Source organism: Harmonia axyridis, chromosome 2, assembly GCF_914767665.1.
Source record: "Harmonia axyridis chromosome 2, icHarAxyr1.1, whole genome shotgun sequence".
NCBI classification, from domain to species: Eukaryota; Metazoa; Arthropoda; class Insecta; order Coleoptera; family Coccinellidae; genus Harmonia; species Harmonia axyridis.
Window position 1 is genome coordinate 35,444,777 of NC_059502.1, and position 14,694 is coordinate 35,459,470.

General features: G+C 32.7%; 1 protein-coding gene across 1 annotated transcript; it reads left to right on the forward strand.

Annotated features, from left to right (window-relative positions):
• The first annotated feature begins 59 nt into the window (after positions 1-59).
• LOC123673225 (sodium/hydrogen exchanger 8-like) lies at positions 60-14,270 on the forward strand. Its single transcript, XM_045607695.1, has 3 exons — positions 60-1,419; positions 3,186-3,886; positions 13,035-14,270. The coding sequence occupies exons 1-3, from the start codon at positions 267-269 to the stop codon at positions 13,167-13,169; spliced, it is 1,989 nt and encodes a 662-aa protein (XP_045463651.1). The 5' UTR covers positions 60-266; the 3' UTR covers positions 13,170-14,270.
• The last annotated feature ends 424 nt before the right edge of the window (positions 14,271-14,694 follow it).

Here is a 14,694-nt window from a genome sequence, read left to right on the forward strand (position 1 = left end):
AAGGTTACCATGTAAATACTTTATTTTTTTTCCATTTTTGTTGACATTGACAGTGTCAATTTGCTATTCATCTGTCGTTCATGTGATCGTACATTACCGAATTATATTTTCGTGTTATCATTATATTGAATTCCTCATTACGAATATAGTGAGGTTCTGAGAAATTATCCAGTCCAGAATATTTTGTGCTGGTCAATAAGAACTGTTTTTTCTCGATATAATAAGATGTGAAGGAATCTCTTGCGAATTATTTTAAAGTGATAAAAATGAAGAATATCAAGTGTGTTTTTGTTTTAATGCTGTTGTGTGGATTCGTTCTTACTGATGATCTAAATTCTATAAAAAGCAACGCGGAGATTGTGTCGAATAACACAGTTTCTTCTGTTAGTTCAACAACAGCTACTACTGTGCAATCAACAGAGGGCTCAAAACCAAATCAAGATCAATCTACTTCTCCTAAGCCAAAATCTACTACAATACCTAAGGATAATATTATTATTAAGAATGTATCAGAATCTACAAGTACCACTAAGAAAATAGAACTTCCAGTTTCATCCACTACCCCTAGTGTTCCTGTGGTAAATAACCAAAACTCTACAACGGCGTCAGCTGATCCTGTACTACCTGATAAGGGTTCAGCAGAAGATGAACATAATAGTTCTATGGCAATATTCTTTGTACTCTGCGTATTAGCGTTGGGTATTCTACTGATACATTTTATGTTACAAACAGGATTTCAATATGTACCAGAAAGTATTGTCATTGTATTCCTTGGAGCCCTCATTGGATTGGCAATGAGTGCACTATCAAACAGAAATATTAGCAACTGGAGAAAAGAAGAAGCATTTTCCCCTACAGCATTTTTCCTTATTCTTTTACCACCTATTATATTTGAATCAGGATATAATCTGCATAAGGGAAACTTCTTTCAGAATATTGGATCAATACTTGTGTTTGCTATCTTAGGAACAACCATTTCTGCTTTTATAATTGGATGCGGAATATACTTCCTTGGATTAGCTGATGTGGTTTATAAATTAGGATTTGTGGAATCCTTTGCCTTTGGTTCCCTCATTTCTGCAGTAGATCCAGTTGCAACAGTGGCAATTTTTCATGCTTTAAACGTAGACCCCGTACTCAACATGTTGGTGTTTGGTGAAAGTATTTTAAATGATGCAATTGCTATTGTTTTAACAACTGCTGCTCTTGAATCAAATAATCCTACAATGTCTGCAGGAGAAGCTTTAGTCATGGGAATTGAGTCTTTCTGTTTGATGTTTTTTGCATCAGCTGGTATTGGTGTAGTATGTGCTTTGTTCAGTGCTCTACTCTTAAAACATATAGATCTCAGAAAAAATCCATCCCTGGAGTTTGCTATGATGTTAGTATTTACATATGCCCCTTATGTACTGGCAGAAGGTGAGACTTTCATTATAATTTTTCAGATTATTATCGTATATCAATCAATATTTTTGATTTAGTTAGTGTCAAAAAATAATGTCTTTTTAAGGATAAAAAAAATTATTATCTTAAAAGAATCCGTTGTAATGCACTAGGCTGAAGGACTTTGGTCGATGGCCAATAAAGAACAGTTATTATTATTATTAGAATCCGTTTGTTATGACAACGTGCATCTTGACCAACCTCTTAATATTTATTCATTTTATTTATTGAATTCTTTACAAACACCATCTAGAAAGAAATTATATGTAAAATTGGACCTACAACAAAAAATAGAGAAGAATATGGGAGTTTGAAATTTAGTTTTCCTTCAAAACTCCATGTGGCAGTTTTGGGATATAATGACTTCTCCTCTAATTTCATTTACCATGATCAAATTTGAGGAATTGATGTAGTGGCTGCTTGATCATTTTGATGCACGCAGATGCTTGCTTCCTTTTATCTTCCATAAAAATAACAATTCTGAATGCAATTCTTATGATATAATATAATGCCTGGAATAAAAAGTTACAAAGTACCATCTACATTTTCAAACACGCAGCCTTGTTATGACCATTTGTTCATAGCAAAGCAATATTGAATATGATGATTTGAACAGATGTGTCTACTTGATGCTATTACAATACAATATGAATAAAAAACAAAAAGAAATAATTGATTGTATTTAGTGAGCAAGCTGATGTGTTTAAGATATTTGCTTCATTGGTGTGTAGTTATTGTTACTTCCCTTCAATGTAATTAGGAGCAGATTCTATTGTAACATATTGATATTCAGGAACACAAACCCTAGATAATAGTTAATATGAATAACCCCATCATCTACTTTCAATAAAATGGCATGACTTTGTAAGAATTCACAAGGTAGCTGATTCTTTAGTTGGGATATATCTTCTTGGGCAACTTCATCACAATACATATACCCCCATATTTTGAGGAGCAGAAATCACCCCTTATAAACCCCATCAACTATTTTCACAAAGTTGTGATTTTTTATTGAATGTGAATGATTGGGTTTGTAGTGTTTCTGCTGACAAAATAAGAGGTTATTGGAAGTACCCTGAGTAGCATACTTCTTGCGGTGCATCTCCTATCTGGGGTTTGCTATCATCACAGCAATCTGGACCCTGTTGACTTCAGCTCGAAATAGTTGAACATAGGATACATTCCAACATGAAAATCTCCCTCTAAATTAATTTTGACAAACTTATGAATTTTATTGACAACAAATGATGGGAATTGTAGGAGAATACTGCAAGCCTGACAAAATATATAGTTATATTATCAATATATGAGAATTCACCACAGAAACACAAAAACCGTATCCACCTCAGTTTTCACGAAGTTATAATTTTTATTGAAAACCAATAGGAGGTTTGCATGGGATTATATCATTCTTATAAAATACCCTGAGAAGCATACATTCATCTAAGTTAATCTCAAGAAGTTATCGCATCTCAAGGCTCGATAAGGAGAATTTTGCTTCATATTTTTTTATCCATTTACTTGAATATTCACAATGAAAAAGCTTCTGTAAGCCGTTTTAAAAAGATGTCGCATCTATGTTTATAGTTGAACTAACTAGTTTAAGGCCAGTTCATAATTCAGTTGAAAAAGATAACTTGACATCTTATGTCAAGTTAACTTTTCAAGTACTGATTGGCTCAAATCTAAATGTAATATTCTCAATTGATTTTGAAATTTAATAAAAAAATATTTTGTTTCAGGTATTCACCTATCTGGAATAATGGCAATATTATTCTGTGGAATTGTCATGTCCCATTATACCCACTTCAACTTATCCACTGTAACTCAAATAACCATGCAACAAACTCTTAGAACATTGTCGTTTATTGCTGAAACCTGTGTGTTTGCTTATCTTGGTTTGGCATTGTTCAGTTTCAAACATAGAGCAGAGCCAGCTCTTGTTGTTTGGAGCTTGGTATTGTGCCTAATTGGCAGAGCTTGCAATATATTTCCCTTAGCCTACCTGGTGAATAAATTTCGTGAACATCAAATAACTAAAAAGATGATGTTTATTATGTGGTTCAGTGGTCTAAGGGGAGCAATCTCATATGCTCTATCCCTCCATCTCAATTTCAGTGATGAAACTAGACATGTCATCATAACAACTACATTAGTAATTGTCTTGGTAACCACACTTGTATTCGGAGGAGCCACTATGCCTCTTTTGAAATTTATGCAAGCAACTAAAAATCCTTCAAGACGTCTGAGAAAAAAGAAGAAGGATAGAGAAGTGATACTTAGTAAAACTCGAGAATGGGGGAAAACAATTGACTCAGAGCATTTGTCCGAGACCACAGAGGGTGAAGCTGAGGTATCATTTGTTTCCGATAGGATAAAAGGCTTTGTGAAGTATGACATAAAGTACTTCATTCCATTCTTCACTAGGAGGTTCACACAACAGGTGAGTTGAAGAAAGTTTTTTTTCTCTTTAAGGGCTAGATAATCAGCTGGGGATGATATATGTCAAGTCTGATTTGTATGAAGTAAATTTTCACGTTGTGAAATTTTTGAATATAAGCTTTCGTCTAAATAATACAGACTATCGAATTCCATCAAGCAACTTGCTATTTTTGAATTTTAAATATCTATTCATATTCATAGAAATTTTAGTCTTTTGAGTGCTCGTCTCCGAATCAACCGCTATGTCTGTAATATTCAAATTCTGTCAAACGATAAGATTTGACTCGGTGATGGCGAATCAGCCTTCATATTTTCTAGAAATTTGTAGAGTATGTTTGCATCTTGAATCCCGCGATTTGGTTCGTTAATGGGCAAAATTCAACGAGGGGTACCGTTAATATGACCGTTTGAAATTTTGATAATTTCAAAATTGCAGATTGGATCGATATGAAAATTTGCCCTATGATGTAATATGACAATTTAAAGCATCGTTTCTTATTGATCGCATAACCAGGACTGTAAAACAGTGAAGAAGAATATCGAAAAAAAATCGATATAGCATGGAGTTGAAAGTTTGCGTATATATATATATATATATATATATATATATATATATATATATAAAGAATAACAATTTTAAGCCTCTTGCTAAAATCATGCTGATGCGCCATCAGAACTATAAAAACTTCAAGAACAACATAAAAAAAAATGAGGAAAGCGCTTACACGATGTCAGGAGCTTTTGAGCGCTCATTATTTACGCCTTTGGAAACTATATATATAGTTCTGTGGTCTCCAAAGGTTCAATTTTTTTTTCTTTTGAATGAACGAGCTCTGCAAATCTGCTGGTTTCACAAATAATATAAGTATTATGGAGTATTTACTTTTAGGAGCGAAAACTGAAAACCTACCATCTTTTTTTGGAAGATTTAATTTGATCATACTAGGGAAAACATTTGCGTATGTGAACTGTGAAATAACGAGATTTGTTAGTTTATGTTGTTAGATATTTCTTATCTGTTTTATATGAGGTAATAAAAAGTGTAGATAACGTTTTTATTTACGAATTAATATTTCCATTATTTTCGAAACTGTAAAATTCCAAAGTATATCCACGAAATTGTAAGAAAAGATGTGGGTTGAATTGAATTAATGTTTATCAAGAATCGCATTTTACCAATTATGTACAGATATTTTTAAGGTTTATTCTCGTTATGGACTTTTGCTTTATTAAATCGATGATATGCATTTGTCACATGTACCTTAGGGCGACCACACACTATCAGGTACACCTGACAGGTAAGCCTGAACAGTTGGTATACCTGATACCTGCACCTGCACTCATTCTTCATGTACACCTGTCAAGTTTGTCAACAGGATTGCCATGTTGGGGTGTTTTCTCCCAAATTTGGGGTATTTTTGAACACTCAGGGGAAATTTGGGGAATATAATTTTCATTGGGGATTTTTGAGGGAGAAATAGAAATTATTTCTTTGTATCAAGTATTACGGTTCAATACGTTCTACTAAAATACTTCCTAAAGATGACGAAGTTGCTGACGTGTGCTGGGTTTGCTCTGTCAAAAAAAAAATGCAATTATGTATGCCACTCTGAAAAGTGAAAAGGTCCCAAAGTATTAGAAACATCTGGCTTTAAAAAGCGACCCGCGAGGGATCACGGACTCTTCAGCCTACATCTTTATTTGTTGTTTCATAATTTTGTTAGAGAGTAGTATTTCCATTAATAAATAGTAATTAAATGAAGCGAACCATTATAATAATATCAAATTTCAATATCTCTTCCGGTGAAAAAACACCCAAAAAATACCCAATACGGCAATCCTGATTCAGGTGTATGATAGTGTGTGGCCGGCATTAGGAGCTAGTAGTAAGAGGCTTGAATCAAATTAATTTCAATGAAGAATCACTGACGTACGAAGTTGCAGCGTATTAAACGTAACGTATTAAAATAATGTCAACAATACCCATGGTACAGAATACAATAATTCAACAAAAAAATTCGTAGTATAGAAAAATCAAGAATTTTTCTTTCAATTTTTATCTTACGAAAAATACAGTGTTTAGCAGCAATTTTTTAAATAACATGGTTCTTATCGAATTCCAAAACTAATGGAAAAATAATAATCTCATCATTATTTTAAAGTATTGTTAGACTGGTCCCAAAGGAATTTCTGGTAACTTGGACAACCCTTGTATAATCGAAATATTCTGGCTTCCTCCAAGTGACTTTGGATATACTATACCAAAGTTTGACTAATACACGAAGAACCACGTGGTGGTAATCCCTCTTAAGGGGAATCTGTACCGTTTTAGTGATCAGTTCAAAAATATGTACGCTTTATTTTATGCGAGAGACCATCAATTTATATGAGGTTTTCATTATCATTCATTTTAAAGAGTTTGTCATTGCAGGAAGTCCTTATTTATTAATTTTTGGGATGGAAAAAAAAATTAGATGAATTTTTTACGTAAAAACGTATTTTGAATTTTTGCAAGTGGTAGAAAAGGACGGTAAATCAGAGGAACGTTTGAGATTGGTTCACTCATCTTCAAAAGTGGTGGGATCTCAAAAACGCTGAGGAGAAAGGAGTATAGTTTGGTAGATCAGGAGAATGTCACTTTGTATAAACTCTCTTCTTCTTCTTCTTCCTCTTTTATTTAGGTCGTAACCTGTTCTTCTTCACGGTGTCTCTACCGAGGTGGATACCCAGCTCTCCAGCCACCTTTTGCTCGTGCTATCTTTATAAGTCTTTCATAGCCCGCTCTACCAACACGATCTCTCAAGAAGATAAAAAACCCTAATTGTATTTCAGGGACTACAAATCTAGGTTGAAATTTAGTTTGTATATGTAAAGTAATCAAATAATTGACAACAATGACATCATCATAAATCACATCTCATAATGAATAATGTGGTCTCATATAGACGCTTGAATGAAGAGTACCCAAAAAAAATTTCTGAAGATAACAGTACCGTTGTCGAAACGATTTGTTTAACTCTTCCTGCGTAGATTCCGTAGATTGAGTGTGGTTACTATAAGATCATTATAGTATTATGTCTACTGTGAACTCAAAAACTTCATATTATTATTATTATTTTTAAATTTTCAACTTGATGGTTAGCGTTCTCGATCCAGGAGGATCAATGCTATATGAAAACAGGTTTTCCTCCCAATTATACAGCTTTTTATTCTGTACGGCCAATAGATTTTTGTTTCGATTTTGGAATTCTACTCATTTCGAACCGAATTATAAAAATTTCATTTATAAAATATAATTTTTTCCTTGAATTATTTCAGCAAATTGAAATATATAAACCGAAATCAAACAAGTGATTATGGATGATAATATTATCTTTGGTATTATATTTTCGTTGTTCTGATATACTTGTGCAAATTTGAAGAATGTTCAATGGGAATAGAGCAAGAAGTTTTAATGACCTTAGAGCAAAACAATTTATTATCTAGTTGATTGTGGTTTGTATTCATATTGTCGCCCAGAAATGAGCTTCAAAATTTTAGTTCGTTCATGGTGATGTTGATGTTTTCTTCAAAATTACCATTGTCGACCAATTTTCTAATTTATGGATTACATAGTTAAGTTAGGAAAAGTACTCCAAAGGTTGATGGCTTTCAGGTCATAGATCCTTGAAATTGTTATCGGGCCCTATGTTTTTGTAGCAAATTTATTATATTTTTACCTACAATTGTACAATCACGAAATGGATTTTAATGTACATAATAGAGGGTCCATAGATGTAGAAAACAATAGGCCTCCTGAGAGACATACAAATATTAACACTCGATTGATAGCAGTCCTTGGAATTCTCTATAAGGCATAAGAGGAAATAATAAACACCTGGACACATTTATTTGATGGACTGTCCTATTACATTAGGCACGAATTTGTCTCGTTTGTTTCTTGTACGATTGTCGACTCTGATTATTGTTTACAGAGGATTTCTACTGGAAATCAACACTGTAAACTTTATGACGGGTATTTCCTAACATTAATTGCATACCAAAGTATTTCACCTTGAATTCTTGCCACATCAAATTGAACCCAATGTAGGTACCCGTATTCGTGATTCTAGTCCTTGTTACCAGTGATAACTGGCTTCAATCAAATTATTTGTTATATAAGTAATTTTCATTCAGCCAATTCAACCTGTTCGGTTGCTAAAAGAATTTTAAAATTTAATCGGCCATCTAAACTAGTTCATTCAATAATAAACCAGTTAGGTTTATGGGAAATGGCAAATCTTTGGAAATTTACAGGTCTAATTCTAACTTTATATTACTTTCAATGTTAACATTTCGAATATAAAAGATTTTATATTCGTTTTCAATTCTCAGAATTGAATCATTGAAGTTGCAAGAAACCAATAGGAGACTATTGGTTTTAGTCATAGAATTCGAAATATTCGATCTGGGTTTTTTTAAAATACATAATATAATTTTTTAAATTTTTTTAATCAGTTTCCAAAAAAATTTCTTGGGTTATTTAGATACTCGAAGCCTGTAAAAATTTTATAATTGTATTACAGTGTAAATCGTTGCACATTTTTCGGTTATTTATTTGAAATTCATTCTGTCCAGCTAGATGCCTGTTGCCTCTCTGTAATTCTATTATTTGAACTGAAAACGTTGTCAAACGATAGTGTTGGATTCATTGATAACAAATCCGTCTTCAAATTCGATTCTGTCCAACTGTATATACGATAACAATCGATCGAAAGGATCTAGAAACATGATTTTGGGTGTTGATAGGAAATAACGATTCCTAGCTCCTTCACAAATTTCAAGCTGATCACATTATTAGAACCATAGAAAATTCAAGAACATTTTTGGAAAATAAATTCTCAATATTTCTTTCATTACGAATCCGATTAGGTTGACATTTTGAATGTGCAGTGGCATAACTAGAGTTGACTCATGGGTGGGTTTATCCCCACTTTGAAAAAGCAAAATTTTTCAATTTTTCTATTAAAATTTCTTTTTTTAAATTGTTACACACAATTTTTTTTATATATTCTAATAAATATGGGGTTATGTCTCCAATAGCCCCTCCCTCTTTACGCCCATATGCAATTATATAGACTATAGAGAACAACCACATCAAGATTTGTGCAATATTGCGTTATCAGAAGAAAAGAAAATGCAAGAATTTTTCAAGTGTTATTCAAAATTCCTTGCTGATAGCGTCGTCAGATTCATAAAAAATTAGGAAAGCATTGACGTAGGGTGCTCTGAGCACTCATTCGTTCATTCGCCAGTTGCACTCTTGTGGTCCCAAAATTTCTTTAATTTTTAATTTTGTTTCTTTGAGTTTTCCTGATTAAGTACGGTTCAGAAACCTATTTTCCTTCCATATTTTATAGAGGACTGGAGACGGTGAAAGATGGAAATTCCAGAAATCATAATTTTATACTTTCTTCTGAAATATCAGCTCAGCGAGATCTCCTGTCATTGAAATAGGTTTTAAGGTTTTTCGATATTCTACTCAAATTTTTTATGGGTCGGATGACGACTTCAACACGAAATTTTGCATGGAGCTTCAAATTTTTATTCTCAATATACACGCAAAATCTAATTCTGATTGGATTTGTTGTCGCAAAAATATTGGTTATTTCTTTTCCAATATACTTCTTGAATTGTTCTGTTGGTTCTGATTTACAGCGGACAATTCATGTTATGCTTATATGAGAAGTGAAAATACAAAAGAATAAAAATATCGCCAACCCAAAAATAGACTACCTTACGAGCGTTCATTAAAATTCGTGGTCAAGAGAGCTGTGGAGAAATTATAGTTGATTTTCTGTGATTTGCCATTTGCATCCTTGGATATACTGATTGATATACAGTTCTGTGATTTCTAATGGCTCTATTGACGTATGACTTACGAGCGCTCGAAAGCTAATAATGAGATTCTTAAAAAAATAACGAAAACGTTGAGTGGTAGTTGAATGATACGCAAATTGCGCCACAGAATAGTATATAGGTATATGCGCTATCCAATTGCGCAATTAATGAACGAGCTCCTAATACTCCTGACCGTAGGTACGTCACTGTTTTTCTCATTTTGCTTTTTATTGTACCGAAACTAAGTTCTACTACACCCTTTTATCAATAATCACTTCATGTTGTATTTTCCGAATGTTTATGCTTCGTTGAACGCAAGAGTAATCGTTACATTCGTTAATCGTTATCAACAACGAATGACCACTCGTGTTCCAATATTATTATCTACCGTTTTATTTCCGTTATCATCGTACCTTTCGTGGATGGAAGATTTATGCCAAGGTTATCGCGTTTTCTTTTTCCGATGGGGGAGGTTGTGGAAATTAATGAATTTCCTCTTTTACATCACAATCTTTTCATGGTAGTTAATTAGTTCGGAATATTTTCAGGGCTTGGTCGAATTCATTAGGAATAACCCCGGCGATGGGTGTGGCACTATCCCTCCCCATTCTTCACCCCTAAAATCAACCCTGTACAGGGTGGGCCAAATTGGATTCTTTTGAATGGGGAGTCCTATTTCTATATTAGATAGAGAAAAACTGATGTCTCATTGGCGAAAACCTCAACTCCATAGCTATTACCGTTACATACTCACAGGGTGTTTTTCGAAAATGTTCATTCTCGAAATTTTGTTGCAACTTTTTGTTGGAAATTTTTCATATCTGTAAAAACATTCTTTTGGCAACTTTTTACTTAGAATTCAATGACGTTGATTGAATTTTCCGCAAACTGATATTTTATGAGATATCACTATGAATTTTTTTTCAAATGAGAAACCCCTTATATTCATTCATATTTTGATAGAGATGAAAATTACCATTCCAAAAATATAGCATACTTGATATTTTTCTGAAGTCATGTTCGAAGTCCCCCAGGTGGCCGGCTAGGTCGTCTTACCTAACGTCTATAGTTCGAATTGGAAAATTCGTTTTTGTTCTGTTAAGTTTTTTTACTGTTAAAATATTTATTCTTCAAAGTTTGATAACATCAATTTTCGCTTTCATAATTTATGGATCGTATTCTCGTGACGTGAGAAAAATCTCAAAAATGATTTTTGTATCAAATTTCTTGGGAATAAGCTCCTGAATTTTCCGATAAAAACTCTAGCTGGCGGTAGAGCGGTTTTCATTTTTCATTTCCAACAATAAACCATCGGAATCGTTCGCAGAAAAATTAAGAAATAGCATATTTCTGCTGGATTGTATCTAAAATTTTGGAAATATTGGGAAAATCAAATTCCTGCGTAATCATTGGATGGAGGATGCTTCAGAATTCAGTCTGTTGAACACATATCTGGAATCGAAATGTCCTGTTCGTTCCTGTGTGTATTCAAATAGTTCTATTTTGGTTTATTATTTTTGAAAATTAATCTTTGGAATTGATCGGTGTTGACAGTTGATTGGTCCAAAAACTCTCTATATCTTCGGCGCTTGGAGGACTCCCTGATTTTGTTAACATTTTTTCATTCAGCATCCTATAAAATTTCTTTTCGGAGTTTTCAAGTTTTCGTTTTTTTTTTAAAGCTCTAGTTATAGTTATAGTTTATAGCTCTAGTTGATCTTCTCAATCGTTCAGAGTATACACTCAATTTTTGTTTGAGTGTGTTTGCATGTTATGGCGAACCATAATCACATCCAATATGTTTTGTAATCTTCTCGAACGAGAACCTTTTCGAATTGTGTTAATCTTGTCGGAGGCTAGGTACTTTGGCTTCTAACCTTTTTTGCCAATGTGGTTTGTAATGGTGTTTTTTTTGAACTGGTTGTTCATTTTTAGGTTTTAGCTTCACGCCGAGCACTGCTGATGTTGTGGATGCTGCACAGTAGGTAATAAGATGTAATGACTCGAGGTTTTGGTCATTCGGAAAAAATTTTGGAATTATCTCTTCGTTCATTATGTGCAGAATATATAAGAGTTTTTCCGATGTCTTCAGGCTATGGAGAATAGGACATTTAAGAGGACCAGTTCCCCTGCATCATATGAAATAACTATTCATTGTAGCAGATAATCGCTTAAATAGATCTATTTTTAGCCTTCTTCTGGGTTTTCGACAGATGCTGTTTGTATATTCTGCCGTTGCTATTCTCTTACTGGTATCAAATCTGCGCTGTCTTGTTCCTCAGTATTAAATTATGTATTGATGTTGTGTTGGTTTTTATCACAATCGTAGTGTTCTTCAATTACCGCTTCGTTGTTAGTGAATTTCCTATTTTGTAGCCTTAGTTGGACTTCATTTCTTATAGTTTTCAGTCTCTCATCATATACAAGTTTATTTATCATTATTACTCGGTATTGGTCGGCTAGTCTTTGCTTAGGAACATGAAGTTCGGGATAGATTCTAAGGAATTCTGCAAACAGCTTCTGCCGTTAGCCTATTTAATCCTCTTTCATTTTTCTCGCTTCATAATATATGCGCATGATCTTTTCATTTATAGTACTCGTCCATTTCATGCGTCTTCTTGGTAGAGCTGTTTCGGTGAGTCCTGGTTGAGGATCCTGCTCAGCATTTTCAGCAGTCGAAGAAATTCGTGTTATTTCTTTCTACATTACCTCATCTAGTATCAAAAAATTTATCATGAATATTGCACAGTGGTGTTCAAACTTGAGGTTGTGTTCCAAAATCCTTATGTAATTTTAAAAGTTCCCAACTCCAGACTTGGATATTGTATCATCGTAATAATTGCAAGTTTTCAATTTTATGTGGTTAAATTCTTTAGATGTGACTCCTTAATTTGTAGTACCATAAATTCATAGACCAGGTTGTCCATTCAGGAGAATCATTGAAGTGTATTATTCCAATATTTCTCTGATTAATTCTAAGCGAAATAAACCATACGGAGCAATTTTTTTTCTCTTAGGCGACGCGAAGAGAAGAGGTGCGTCGGTTGACGTTATAATCTTTGACCTAAAAATTTTTGAAGATACCCACCACAGTTGCAGGTGAAACGTTCGTTGAAAATTCGGTTGGACCACGTCTAGAAAGCCCAAAAACTCCTAAGAATAATAGATTAGATTTTTAATCTATGTAAAACCATTGTGTGAAATCTACAAATTTTTTCTTGAATATTGTCTTCATTGGTTAATGATGTTACAATATGAATTTTTTCTAGGAACTAAAAGATTGCAAGAGCCAAATGACTGATCTCACCAACCAATGGTATCAAGCGATACGTATCTCACCAGACCAATCAGATGAAGAGCAGGCAAACACCCCTAGGTCCAGTATTTCAAGTATTATACGCTAAATAATGAATCATTTTACTCCTAAACCTCCAATATTATATTTTTGAAGATATAGAAGTCAACTTGTATATTGTTGAAAGAATATGATGAAGCACAAAATTGTCAAAGGAAAAGTGTGCATATATTAAAGATTTTTTTATTTTGAGAAGAATAATTGGCTGTTATACGCAAAATTAAGAATTAATTTTAACATTGGGACAGAATTTTATGAATTCTAAGACTTCACTTGAGTTATTTATCAGAATTCTACTATGAATTTTCACTTAATGATTTCAACCTTTTTCAATTCTATTATGTTTCTCTCTCAACCATTTATTCCATATTCAACTAACTGGAAATACCTTAATAAGAATGCAAATTGAAAATAAAATTGAAATAACTATTGAAATTACTTGTTTGGAACAGGTTCTCTATTGTGTGCCAAAATATAGTGCATATCTTTTTCAAACTTTAAATGAATCATAACTGAATTATTTCATTGAAAAAGAAAGACAGCAACCAAATCGATAATCAAATATTTCAGGTCATCATTTTTCTCTGTATTAATTACCGTTTTATTAGAATTTTTGGACAATTTAATACCAAAGATTCAATGTTTTGCTCGATAAATTGTGAAGGGTGATTCAATTACAGATGTTCCTGTACTAAAACTTTAAGAATGCGTATTTAATTTAAAATTGAAAGCTTCATTCAATTCTTGAAGTACCTATAGAACTATTGCATGTTCCATGTGTAATTGTTCAAAAAAAAAAAAAATTTTATTAGTATGCAGTATTTGAGATTGATTATGACATATTTTCAACACGTTTTCCAAAGATGCTTTGAAAAAAATCACTTCTAGTTTATAGGTATAAAATTTATTAAGTTATGACTTTTTGAGTTTACCTCTGAAAGAAATAGAATATAAGAGTAGTTTTCTTTGTAAATAAAGTTGTTTATTTCATTTGAAATTTAGTTGGTACTTATTGTAAATAAATAAACCATTTGCTTGAAGTGCTCGTGAAAGAAAATTTTATTTCTGTGTGATAACACTGTGATTTAGTTTCAGTTATGGTGAATTCCTAGCTGTAAATCTGTTATAAAAATAAAATGTATGAGACAAATTCGAATTTTCTTATTTTATTTATTATTATTGTTGAATTTCAATATTTTCAATGTACATTAGAATATGTTTCAATAGGCAATCATCTTTTACAGTTTCATAATGCTGTGAACAAAACTAAAAATTGAAGGAAAACCATATGTGTGGTTATATATACAATATCACTTCGGATACGTTTTATTTTGCTTATTTCATACCAATCAGGAGCTCATCAGGGGGATTATCAATAACACCAAACTTGACTGACTTTATTGGTTTGTCAAGTTGGATGTTGAAAGCTTCTGAAGGCTCATTCATCATGGCCCCTTGAAGATAATAAAACTGTATAAAAGCATAGTATATTATACTATGATAAAATTATATATGAATTGTTATTTATAAATCGCATCTTATATATCTGGTAATCGCCAAGACACATGAATGAA

Excerpts from the sequence above, each read along its gene's own strand:
- LOC123673225 (XM_045607695.1), top strand. The coding sequence starts at position 267 with ATGAAGAATATCAAGTGTGTTTTTGTTTTAATGCTGTTGTGTGGATTC. Across the intron at positions 1,420-3,185 it reads CCCTTATGTACTGGCAGAAG|GTATTCACCTATCTGGAATA; the intron begins GTGAGACTTTCA and ends ATTTTGTTTCAG. Across the intron at positions 3,887-13,034 it reads CTAGGAGGTTCACACAACAG|GAACTAAAAGATTGCAAGAG; the intron begins GTGAGTTGAAGA and ends AATTTTTTCTAG.